We start from the raw sequence: 12,063 nt of genomic DNA, 5'->3' as shown, positions 1-12,063 counted from the left end.
TCTTGTCTTTCTCTGGCAGAATTTATCAGACTATATCCTCTCTAGCTTACTTGAAGTTAATGTAAAATGGACCACTGAATCTTGTTAAACAAAAGTTGCCCCTGCCCCCCAAGTAAGGGGATGCTAGTGTCATGGTAACCAAGAAAAAGAGGCCTGACTGTTGTTACCAGTGCTAATGGCATAGGAGTTGAGTGACTTGGAGCTGAATCTCGCTAAGTTTGAAGTTGAGGGTCCTGCATTTTCCTCTCCCCCACTACCTCTAGAATATATTGGAGTGATGTGCAGTCTGGATTTGAAAATAACTAGTCTCAAAATCAAAACCACACACACACACACACACACACACAGAAAAAACCAACCCTCCCCCCAAATAGTCTGAAACAAACTTTGGGGGGATTGGTTAATCTGTATCAGGACTATAAGGGATTGGGTCCTCTCACCCTCTTCCCTGAGGAACACCAATGACCTCTGGAACTTTGGACTGATCATACAGCCAAGATAGCAGCCTCACACCAGGTCCAAGCCATCTGGTCCCTGGTTTCTAGTGGGCCCTCTGCTGGTTCTGGATCCAGCTGACACTTGGGCCCTCCCAGCTCTCTGCTGCTCCCTGCTGGCGCTGCTGCTCTCAGCCGCCAAGGGCTAGGGCTATTGGTCCAAGCAGAGCGGAGCTGAGTAAGACCACACTGCCCCCCACTCCCCGGCTTCTCCCAGGACCACAGAGACCTGATTCCTGGTGGGCCACCACTTTGAGGTGCCTTTCTGGCCTCCCTCTACCTTCTTTATACCCCCACCTCTGACCCCAACCCCAAAAAAAGACCACAGACACCAAGGCTGTTGCTCACTAGGGTGGTGGTTTACTGGGTCAGGCTAGGTTGGAACCCTTCTTAGAGTTGCGACTCCTGACTCTCGAGGACTGTCCTGTTGGGGCTTCAGGGGAAGGCAGCGCCCGGCATTGGCCTCGGACACACAGCTGGCCCGAGGGGGTTAAGCAGCAGGTCATGGCTCCGCGATCTAGATCCGGGGGCAGTAGCATTTGGCGATGCACCTTCTGCGCCATGCGGTAGGAGCCCCCATTAGGACTGTAGCTCTCCGTTTGCCGCTGGCCGGTCACCATCAGGCACTGGCTGTCCACTTGCACCACCAGCTCCTCTGGGGTGAAGCCGTGGGCATCCATCTTCATCTGGAAACCATTCTCCGCGTGGACGTCGTCCCGCACAGCTGTCACATCATCCCTGAGCTGCCACACCGGCACCGTAGCCACCTGGTTCTGTTCTGCGAGGGCTGCGCTGGGACACCGGGACGCCACCTGGCTCCCTTTGGGGAGACCGCTACTGACCCGTTGCATCTGAGTGAGCAACTGCTGTTCAAGGGCACGAGGTTCTGAGGATAGCTCTCCGCGCTCGTGCAGAGGCCGAACACGAAAGAGGAGGGTCCTCCTGCGCCCCACCCAGCCCCACTCTCCTTCGGCAGCTCTCCTCTGCTCAGGGGGGTTCCCTTAGTTTTGGTAGAGTCCGTGCCGGGTCAGCTTTGCACTTCCTACCTCCACAGATCAGGTTGTCATTCGCCCTGGCACCCGCCTGCTGCTGCTTTTGCCCTGTACTCTGCCCCTTAGGCCCTTCCCCACCCCCGTCAGAGGACCGAACTGGATATGCTAAAGGAGACCAGGCCTAGTGGAGAAGGCATTGAGCCATCAGGGCTCTTGCCTTTCCGAGAATCGGGCCTGGGGGCAAGAAGGATTGTCCCCTAGACAGAGACATTGGAGTGTGAACACAGGGTAGTACATTTTTGAAACCTCTTGCCGTTCTCTGGCAGGGCACAATCCTGTGACACTGGGGACTGGGAGGTGGTCGCATCTTCCTGGCTTCCTTTCTTCATCCTGGGCCTACTGTGCTGCAGGCCCGGGCTCGGCTCAGGGACCACAGAGATTAAGATGCCGGCCCAGCCCTGAAGGTTCTCACGGTACCGGGGGAGAGCCGTTCCCATGCACAGAGAAAGGATTCCGCCCTCCTCTGCTTCTACGACATTCCCACTCTGGTAGCCTTGTTCGTGACCACGGCCATGCCTCTGGTGTTCAGTACTTTCATAATAAACCCTTTTTGTGGAAGTATAACGGACATACAGAAAAGTGCACAAAAGAGACTGTGGGTCTACAGTTCAATTACCCCAAAGAGAACACACCTGTGTAACCACTTCACAGGTCAAGAAACAGAACAGTTGCTGCTTAATCTCCGTAGCTGCAATTTTATCTCCAGAGACGTGTGGGACAGGGACCGGGTGGGGGTGGGAGGGAGATGCGCCAGGAAGCCAACCCGACCCCAGGCCCCAGGCCTGCACTTCCGCCCTGGGGCGGGGGTAATGGGAGGAGGGCTGAGCCCAAGAGTGCCCCAACCAGAAGCCTGTTTTGGGGGGGTGCCTCGCCTTATCCCCAAGAGGACAGTAATCTCGACTATCCTGGAAGCTTTCAAGAGATTAAGAGTGAGGAGGAATCAATCTGATGTACTGGCTCGGGCCTCATTTGGCTGCCCGGGACCAAGATACAGGATGGAAAAGTCTGGAAGGTGTAGGCAAAGGGAGTAGAGGTGCAAAACTACAACTCCCATGGTGCTCCGGGTCAGAAACGCCTGCGCACTGAGCGCCCGTTGCCCATGCGGCCGTAGGGCAGGGAGCGCCGCGCCGCGCTCCGCTGCGGGGGAGGCCATGGCGGAACCTTCCCAGGCCTCGACCCCGGCCCCGTCCGCGCAGCCCCGTCCCCTTCAGTCCCCAGCCCCTGCCCCAACTGCAACTCCTACCCCCAGCCCGGCCTCGGCGCCGACTCCGGCTCCCACTCCGGCACCAGCCCCTGCCCCAGCTGCAGCCCCAACCGGGAGCACTGGGACAGGGGGGCCCGGGGTAGGAAGTGGGGGGACTGGGAGCGGGGGGGATCCGGCTCGACCTGGCCTAAGCCAGCAGCAGCGCGCCAGCCAGAGGAAGGCGCAAGTCCGGGGACTGCCGCGCGCCAAGAAGCTCGAGAAGCTAGGGGTCTTCTCTGCTTGCAAGGTGGGGGCGGGGCCTGGGCGAGGGGGCGGGGCCTGGGATATCCTAGGGCTCGGGAGGCAATGGAAGCGAAGCTCTGGCTGGGGAGCGGCTCCTCGGCCCTGGTGTACCTACAGGGTTTTTGACTGATTCTTCTGCCTCCAGGCCAATGAAACATGCAAGTGTAATGGCTGGAAAAACCCCAAGCCCCCCACTGCACCCCGCATGGACCTGCAGCAGCCAGCTGCCAACCTGAGTGAGCTGTGCCGCAGCTGTGAGCACCCGTTGGGTAAGACAGGTAGTGCCCTTGGAGCTGGGGACTGGGGAGAAGCAGGTGCTGGCTCCTGCTTGGACAGGCTGACTTAAGTGCCACAGAGCTTCAGCTCAGAAACTAAAGATGGCTTCTAAGGAGGGATTGGGTTGTGAGGGTGTATAGTCCAAGGGAGGAGAAAGGAAATCTGCCAATACAGAAGATACTAGAGGCCACTCAGGGGCTGACAGTCTCCTTTTTGGTCAGTGGTTGGAGGGACTGAGGGTGTATCTTGGCTGGTGATGAAGAGGGGCAGAAAGTCTTGTTGATCTCTTCTGTCCATTCTTCCCAACTCTACCACCTGTTCTTGCAGCTGACCACGTGTCCCACCTGGAGAATGTGTCAGAGGATGAGATTAACCGGCTGCTGGGGATGGTGGTGGATGTGGAAAATCTGTTCATGTCTGTTCACAAAGAAGAGGACACAGACACTAAGCAGGTTTATTTCTACCTCTTCAAGGTGAGCTTTCTCTGAGTGAAAGTCACTGAGCAAAGGAGATGAGACTCTGGGTCTGCACTTATAATCTCTGCTGACCTCTACTCCTCCCTCTTCCTCTTCCTCTTCCTCCAGCTCCTTCGGAAATGCATCTTGCAGATGACCAGGCCCGTGGTGGAGGGGTCTCTGGGCAGCCCCCCATTTGAAAAGCCTAATATTGAGCAGGTGGGATGAAGAAGGGGGCAAGAGAATTGGGGGCATCTTGGAGGAGTGAGGAGACTGTGTTCTCCATCTTCCTCAAGCTGGGAACAGGGGAGAGGTTCCAGGAAGGGAGGATGTTTTGTTCTAACCTCAATGTGTGCATAGGGGTTAGGAGGAGGCATAGTTTCTCTTCACAGAGAGCCTCAGAATAAGAGGAGAGCTTTGCCTCTGCCCTCGAGAAGCTCCTAGTTTGGGATAAGAAGCCCATGCTGGCTACTCACACCTCCTTCCTGGTTTTGTTCCCTGTCCACCCCTTCTTAGGGTGTGCTAAACTTTGTGCAGTACAAGTTCAGTCATCTGGCTCCTCGGGAGCGGCAGACAATGTTTGAGCTCTCAAAGATGTTTTTGCTCTGCCTTAACTACTGGAAGCTTGAGACACCTGCCCAATTTCGGCAGCGGTCTCAGGCTGAGGACGTGGCTACCTACAAGGTCAATTACACCAGGTAGGCCCAGCCAGGAACAGCGTGGGGAGAAGCTTATAGGCTCAGGGGTTTTCACTCTCATCACCTCCCGACTCTCTGCAGATGGCTTTGTTACTGCCACGTGCCCCAGAGCTGCGATAGCCTCCCCCGCTATGAGACCACTCACGTCTTTGGGCGAAGCCTTCTTCGCTCCATCTTCACTGTCACCCGGCGGCAGCTGCTAGAGAAATTTCGGGTGGAGAAGGACAAGTTGGTGCCTGAGAAGAGGACCCTCATCCTTACCCACTTCCCCAAGTAAAGCTCCTTGCCTATGAGGATTTTGCCCCAAGTTCACATCCTCCCTGTTGTCCCCTTTTTTTCCAGGAATGCTTCCTGGATTGGTCCCTCCCCTTCCTCCATAGGCCTTCTAGGATCTGGGTGTCTGTCTGTCTACCAGACTTGCCCATGGCCCAGATGCAGCTTGTTAGCGGTGCCTTTTGAACTAATCAGGGATGGCAGATGTGTGGCCTGAGTACTAACACTATCCCTGCCCACATCCCTGGTAGACATTACCAGTTGTTTCCCATGGGGCCTGGACACAGCCTCAGCATCCTTCCCACCACAGCACTCCAAAAAAACCAGGGCTTACACTTGAGGTGAAACCAATTTCCGTTCCTATTCTAGTTCGTTCTTTCTGTTCTGCCACACCTTCCTCTCACTTTAAACCTGCTCATACCTATCCATTCAGGATGCCTTTACTGACTAATTCAGGACCTCCATGCCCCTTCTGCCAGCGGGTGGGAACAAGGTAGCAGGAGGGTGGATTCTGAGGCTCAGTGACTTGGTACCCTGCCTGGCCACGCAGTACAGAATGGCATCAGTTCTGACCTTGTCTCCCTGTTCTGTACACTATGGCAAACTGGGCCTCTGGTCGCTGTCCTGGATTTGTTCTGTCCTCCTACCTTCAGCGAGGGTCTCCCAGAAGGTGGGGGACTGTATCTCTCCCTAGTCTGAAGGCAGAGCTTGCCTCTGTTCTTAGACTCCCGGTTCCCTGAGAAGAGGGTCTGTCTCTCTGATCCACCTCCAATCCCCCGGTGTTTGGCCCAGGCTGCGCCCTTGGTTAGACAGAGTTGTGGGACAGACTGTACCCTTCCACAGATTCCTGTCCATGCTGGAGGAGGAGATCTACGGGGCAAACTCTCCGATCTGGGAGTCAGGCTTCACCATGCCGCCCTCAGAGGGGACCCAGCTGGTGCCCCGGCCAGGTATGTGCCGCAGCAGGTTCTACAGGATCTCTGCTTGGCCTCTGTGGCTGAGCCCAGGCGTTCCCCCGACTCCGCTCTGGAAGAAGGGCTGCGAATGGCAACAGAAGAGAAGTGCAGGAGGCCTCAGCTGGGGGTTGGAGGGTCCAGATCCCTCTTTGGGACCCACCAACACCTTTGAACCCCCTACCCCCGTGTCCCCTGATTCTTCTGTCTCTCAGCTACGGTCAGTGCAGCAGTTGTTCCCAGCACCCCCATCTTCAGCCCTACCATGGGTGGGGGCAGCAACAGTTCCTTGAGTCTGGATTCCGGAGGTGCTGAGCCCATGCCTGGTGGGTACTTGATTCCTGACCCTCACTCACCCCTCCCCCAATATCTCTGGCTAACCCTGGAAGACCTTGCCAACCTCCCCAGCAGGCGAGAAGAGGAAGCTCCCAGAGAACCTGACCCTGGAGGATGCTAAGCGTCTCCGTGTGATGGGCGACATCCCCATGGAGCTGGTCAATGAGGTCATGCTCACCATCACTGACCCTGCTGCCATGCTGGGGCCCGAGGTAGGCAGTCTGGCTTGTTGGCCAGCAGGGGTAGGGAGCCCTCATGAACCTGAGACCCTTGCTCACCACCCCTTCTCTGGCGCCCAGACGAGCCTGCTGTCAGCCAATGCAGCCCGGGACGAGACAGCCCGCCTGGAGGAGCGCCGCGGCATCATCGAATTCCACGTCATTGGCAACTCGCTGACACCCAAAGCCAACCGGAGGGTGTTGCTCTGGCTCGTGGGGCTGCAGAATGTCTTCTCCCATCAGCTGCCACGCATGCCCAAGGAGTATATCGCCCGCCTCGTCTTTGACCCGTGCGTCCCCAGGGCACATCTGGGCACCTGTCCTCCTGGGCCTCCACACCTCTCCCTCGGCCTCTTCCTCCAACCTCTGGAAATTCTTCTTCCTTCGTTCCCAACCCTGAATATAGCTCAGGCCTCCAACACCGTGGGTACTTGGGGACCATTTGGGGGACAGGTAGGGACTGTGACCTGTCTCCTCTCCCCTCAGGAAGCACAAGACTCTGGCCTTGATCAAGGACGGGCGGGTCATTGGTGGGATCTGCTTCCGCATGTTTCCCACCCAGGGCTTCACAGAGATTGTCTTCTGTGCTGTCACCTCGAATGAGCAGGTCAAGGTGAGTGCATGCCCCCAGCCCCTACCCCTGCGCCATCCCACCACCTGCTTCTGAGTTTGGACCAGAGCAGAGCAGAGCAGAGGATGTGGTGATGGAACAGCCCTCAACCCTTCTTTTAGTGGCCAGACAGTTCCTCACTCCCCCACGAGGTGGCGCTTGCACTCTGGTAATAGTGGATTAAGAAAACACTAGTAGACCAAAGGATCCCACGAATCAGTAACCTTTTTTTTTTTTCTAAATCCTCCACCCAAGGATACATTCTTACTGATTTTATTTTATTTTTTAAAGTCAGTGAATAGTTTTTTTTTTGTTTTGTTTTGTTTTTTAATTTATTTTTGTTACAGATGTTTCTCTTTTCCCCATTGACACCCTCCTCCCCATTCCCACCCCACCCCATCCCCAGCTTTGTTGTCTATGTCCATTGGTTATGCGTACATGCATATAAATTCTGTGGTTTATCTCTTCCCTCCTCCCCCACCTCCTCTTCTGAGGATTGTCATCTCTTCCACATCTCTGGGTCTACCCTGTTCTTCAGACTGTTATGTTCATTATATTCCACAAATAAGTGAGATCATGTGATATTTGTCTTTCTCTGCTTGGCTTATTTTGCTTAGGATAATACTCTCCAGGTCCCTTCATGGCGTCTCAAAGGATAAGAGATCTTTCTTTCTTACAGCTGCATAATACTCCATTGTGTATATGTACCACTGCTTTTTTATCCATTCGTCTACTGATGGACACTTGGGCTGTTTCCAGATCTTAGCTATTGTAAATAGTGCTGCTATGAACATGGGGGTACATATATTCTTTCTGATTGGTGTTTCAGGCTTCTTAGGGTATATTTCTAGAAGGGGGATCACTGGGTCAAATGACAATTCAATTTTTAAATTTTTGAGGTGACACCATAGTGTTTTCCATAGTGGCTGCACCAGTCTGCATTCCCACCAGAGTCCCCTTTTCTCCACACCCTCGCCAACACTTGTTTGATGATTTGTTGATGGCGGCCATTCTGACAGGTGTGAGGCGATACCTCATTGTTGTTTTAATTTGCATCTCTCTGATGATTAGTGACGTTGAGCATTTCTTCATATGTCTCTTGGTCATTTGTATGTCCTGTTTCGAGAGGTGTCTGTTTAGCTTCTCTGCCCATTTTTTAATTGGGTTCTTTGTTTTCCTTTTGTTGAGTTGTGTGAGCACTATATATATTTTGGAAATTAACCCCTTGTCTGATGTATCATTGGCAATGATGCTCTCCCATACAGTGGGTTGCCTTTCCATTTTGATGGTTGTTTCTTTTGCTGTGCAGAAGCTTTTTAGTTTGATGTAGTCCCACATGTTCATTTTTTCCTTTGTTTCTGTTGCCTTAGGTGATGTATCAGTGAAAATTCTGCTGTGTATGATGTCTGAAATTTTGTTGCCTACACATTTTCGGTTCTTATTAATTTTAGAGAGAGGAACAGGGAGAGAGAGAAGAGAGAAACATTGATGTGAGAGGGAATCATTAATTAGTTGCCTCCCATCCATGCCACAACTGGGGATTGAACCCACCATCTTTTGGTGTATGGGACGACACTCCAACCAACTGGCCAGGGCAGAATCAATAACACTTTGAAATGGACCTGAATTTCTTCCATTACAAGAATGTTACACACATTGGGGAGTAATTTTTATGGTTGCCCTGCGCTGGGTGGCAGTGCTGGCTTCTGTCTTGTCATTGGCACAACAGACCCACCAGTAGGGTCTGAGATTCTCCTTTTTACACCTCCTAGTCCTGAATGGTGCCTCCTTGGTCCTGCCATGTGTGGGAGTCAGTGTCTCTTCAGGGTTCGAATGCTGTGACGAGCAGGGCCCTTGGTACTCCCCTTCTCAATCCTGAGGCCCAGGGGCCAGGAACTAGTGGCCTGTGGACAGCAGCTTCCTGGTGGGGTTTGGGTCCCAGCCCTGCTGTGGCTGGCAGCCTGACCTTGGACACATGTCCTCATGCAGTTGACTTTCGGTTTTTCCTTCTGTAAGTTGGCAGCAATACCTGCCTTGTGACTTCACTTGAGACTTGGTCTTTAAAGTGCAAAGCACTACACCTGGCTCAGAGCAAGTGCTCAGAAATCCAGCATCATTCCCTTTTCTCATCACACGCTCCCCTCCTCTGCGGTCGCCTTTCCAGTCTGCTCCCTCCTCCCTGGCCCTCCTGAGAGCTGTCCAGCACCAGGCCTGCCCCTCCCCCCAGTAAGCCCTGCTCCCTTCCTTGCAGGGCTATGGGACGCACCTGATGAACCACCTGAAGGAGTATCACATCAAACACAGCATCCTCTACTTCCTCACCTATGCTGACGAGTATGCCATTGGCTACTTCAAAAAACAGGTGACCTAGCCCTGGCCAGTTTGGCTCAGTGGTTAGAGCGTCCGCCTGCGGTCCGGAGAGACCCGGGTTCGGTTCCCGCTAAGGGCATGTACCTCGGTTGCAGTTTGTCCCCGGCCCTGGTTGGTCGTGCGGGTGGCAGCCACTCGATGTGTCCCTTTCACATTGGTGTTTCCCTCTCTCTCTCTTCCTCTTTCTCCCTCCCACTCTGTCTGTACAAAAAAAAAAACAACAACAAAAAAACAGGTGACCTTCACCTCACCCCACCCCACACTTACTTACCTGCCACCTGGGGTCATTCAGTTCCCCTGTTCCATCCAATATCTGTAGGGACATTCTTCCTGCCTGTCTTCCTCCCTCCTGCTGCTGCCCCAGTGAACAGGGTCTTGTAGGGCAGTAGGGTAGCCAGCAGAATTGGGAGGCTCTTGGGGTGAGTCAGAAGGGGGCTGACCTAGGGTCTTTCCAGGGACAGATTGAGCCTTCAAAGTGCAGAGCACTGTGCTGGGAACTACCAGAGGGAATTCAGGAGCTGGAGAGAGGGGCTTGGCATGCAACTGGCCCCCAGGTGTTCCTGGAGGAGGGGCTGTTAAAATGGGAAAATCTTGCTGATGGGTTGGGTCATGACTCCCACTCCCTAGGGCTTCTCCAAGGACATCAAGGTGCCCAAGAGCCGCTACCTGGGCTACATCAAGGACTACGAGGGGGCAACACTGATGGAGTGTGAGCTAAATCCCCGCATTCCCTACACGGAGCTCTCCCACATCATCAAGAAGCAGAAGGAGGTTGTGTGTGTGCTTTTTGTGGAATGTGCGTATGGGGGTAAGCACACCTGTGAGCACATGTGTGGCTGTGGACCACATGTCCATGCATGTGCTTATGTGAGGTAGGGCCAGGATCTTGGTTCTTGCTCTGCCTCTGGGGGAGGTTAGGAGGAGAGGCACCTGGATTCAGGGTGGGGCCTCTGACTGGCCCTGGGAGGGTAGTGGCTGGGGCTGGGGTTGGCCCCTCAGACCCCTCCTTCCTCAGATCATCAAGAAATTGATTGAGCGCAAACAGGCCCAGATCCGAAAGGTCTACCCCGGGCTCAGCTGCTTCAAGGAGGGCGTGAGGCAGATCCCTGTGGAGAGTGTCCCTGGCATTCGTAAGCGGGGCTCTTGGGGGGGGGGGCCCGTTGCTTGGAGTGCGGGCAGACATTCTCAGGGACGTTTTCCGCACTCCCCACTGCAGGAGAGACGGGCTGGAAACCGCTGGGAAAGGAGAAGGGGTGAGTGTGGTGTGGGGGGCGGGAGGGGAGCGGCACAAGGACCAGGAGCCTCAGACTTGGCACCTATTGCCCCAGGAAGGAGCTGAAGGACCCTGACCAGCTCTACACTACCCTCAAAAATCTGCTGGCCCAGATCAAGGTGGGGAGACTGGGCTCTCTTATGGGGGTCCCTGTGCCAGTGGCTATGGCTTTGTGACCCAGTGTGGGGTGGGTGGCGGTCATGGGCTGGGTATGGGGCACAGTGGGCCTGCCCCCAGCTCAGCTCTTCTCTCCAGTCGCACCCCAGTGCCTGGCCCTTCATGGAGCCTGTGAAGAAGTCAGAGGCCCCCGACTACTACGAGGTCATCCGCTTCCCCATTGGTGAGCATGCTCCATTCCAGCCCCTTTCATTTTGCCCTCAAGTCCTGCCCCTGCCTTCACTGGGCCACAGAGCTCCCTGTGACCCACTCTCCTCAGCCTTGAAGGCTTACCCTTCTGTCCCGCTGCCCCAGACCTGAAGACCATGACGGAGCGGCTGCGCAGCCGGTACTACGTGACCCGAAAGCTCTTTGTGGCGGACCTGCAGCGGGTCATCGCCAACTGCCGCGAGTACAACCCCCCAGACAGCGAGTACTGCCGCTGCGCCAGTGCCCTGGAGAAGTTCTTCTACTTTAAGCTCAAGGAGGGAGGGCTCATTGACAAGTAGTCCCCAGCCTTGGACCGTGGCCTCAACCTTGAATGTCTCCACCTCAGGTTCTGATCTGATCCCTGGGAGACCCCTGGTGCCCAGGTCCCTCTCAGCTTGAGACACTCCAGCCCCTGATCCTGTAGCCCTTTGTGGACCCTTGGGCACCCCCAAGCCTGCAGCCCTGTCCCACCCTTCATTGTGTCTGACCTTGGGAGGGGCTTTCTGGGTCTGGGGCTCAGCCCCTCTACAGTGGTTGGTGGCCAGAGGATAAACCCTGCCCAGCTATGGGCTCTCAGCCCAGGTCCCCACCGAGCTACCGTGTTCTTAGAGTCCTGGGCCTGGCCCAGGTCACTGTTTCCTCAAGGACAGGACTAACAATTTTAGCTTGAGTGAGGGGGCTCCAGGGTTTGGAAGTTCAACCCGAACTGGAGGGGCCATGCTTTGCCCTGCACTGTTCTGTCTGTCCCCCATGGGTGGGGGACATGGGGACCATTTGTTTCCTGGCATTAATCCCTTGGAGGGATCAATAAAGCTCTTTTGTTTTTTTTCTGTGTGATTGTTTCTTCAGTAGCACCCCAGGCCTTAGCAGGCTGACCCTGTTCCTTCCAGTACCTCCAGCAAGTTGGAGACTGTTAAGCTCAGACTGTGCTGAGGATCCCTCCCCAGCAAGCCTCACGCCTAGTCCCATGCCCCTGGGGTGACAGGACCTCCCTGGCTGCAGCCTCCACTCCTGGACGGCGGGGGTCCAAATCTTCCCCCTGGCTGCCTTTGCCTGGGTGACATGGTTGCAGCTGGCCCTGCTCTTAGGGGCAGGGGTGGCTGGCAGGATCGAGAAGTTATGCAAAGGGGCTTTCCTGTCAGCATTTTCTGTCCTCGCCCAGACCCGTGAGGGGCAGGGATTCCTAAGGCTGAACTCCAACTC

General features: G+C 55.0%; 2 protein-coding genes across 4 annotated transcripts; one reads left to right on the top strand and one right to left on the bottom strand.

The window, feature by feature from the left end:
• Window positions 1–862: 862 nt before the first annotated feature.
• Window positions 863–1,417, bottom strand: HSPB9 (heat shock protein family B (small) member 9). Its single transcript, XM_036267710.1, has one exon. The coding sequence runs from the start codon at window positions 1,343–1,345 to the stop codon at window positions 863–865; it is 483 nt and encodes a 160-aa protein (XP_036123603.1). The 5' UTR covers window positions 1,346–1,417.
• Window positions 1,418–2,644: 1,227 nt separating this feature from the next.
• On the top strand, window positions 2,645–11,697 carry KAT2A (lysine acetyltransferase 2A). Of its 3 annotated transcripts, none has more exons than XM_036269559.1 (18): window positions 2,645–3,036; window positions 3,178–3,301; window positions 3,636–3,781; window positions 3,893–3,982; window positions 4,280–4,461; window positions 4,543–4,734; window positions 5,578–5,684; window positions 5,903–6,013; window positions 6,099–6,235; window positions 6,323–6,531; window positions 6,728–6,854; window positions 9,103–9,213; window positions 9,849–9,992; window positions 10,237–10,351; window positions 10,438–10,474; window positions 10,550–10,613; window positions 10,750–10,834; window positions 10,966–11,697. In XM_036269559.1, exons 1-18 carry the CDS (start codon window positions 2,698–2,700, stop codon window positions 11,157–11,159), a joined length of 2,514 nt encoding a protein of 837 aa, XP_036125452.1. In that variant the 5' UTR covers window positions 2,645–2,697; the 3' UTR covers window positions 11,160–11,697. The 3 variants fall into 3 exon arrangements, with proteins under 3 accessions (XP_036125452.1, XP_036125451.1, XP_036125453.1); XM_036269558.1 differs by having other exon boundaries at window positions 2,698–3,036; window positions 6,096–6,235; window positions 10,966–11,668; XM_036269560.1 differs by lacking the exon at window positions 2,645–3,036 and having other exon boundaries at window positions 3,169–3,310; window positions 6,096–6,235; window positions 10,966–11,668.
• Window positions 11,698–12,063: the final 366 nt, after the last annotated feature.

The sequence above is a fragment of the Molossus molossus genome, unplaced genomic scaffold (assembly GCF_014108415.1).
Source record: "Molossus molossus isolate mMolMol1 unplaced genomic scaffold, mMolMol1.p scaffold_m16_p_19, whole genome shotgun sequence".
NCBI lineage: Eukaryota > Metazoa > Chordata > Mammalia > Chiroptera > Molossidae > Molossus > Molossus molossus.
This window is presented reverse-complemented; position numbering and strand designations above follow the sequence as displayed.

What these genes read in the sequence shown, in the direction of transcription:
- KAT2A (XM_036269558.1), top strand. Translation starts at nt 2,698, where the DNA reads ATGGCGGAACCTTCCCAGGCCTCGACCCCGGCCCCGTCCGCGCAGCCC. An exon ending in TACAAGGTCAATTACACCAG is followed by an intron (nt 4,462 to 4,542) that starts GTAGGCCCAGCC and finishes GACTCTCTGCAG; the next exon opens with ATGGCTTTGTTACTGCCACG. An exon ending in TCATCAAGAAGCAGAAGGAG is followed by an intron (nt 9,993 to 10,236) that starts GTTGTGTGTGTG and finishes CTCCTTCCTCAG; the next exon opens with ATCATCAAGAAATTGATTGA.
- HSPB9 (XM_036267710.1), bottom strand. Translation starts at nt 1,345, where the DNA reads ATGCAACGGGTCAGTAGCGGTCTCCCCAAAGGGAGCCAGGTGGCGTCC.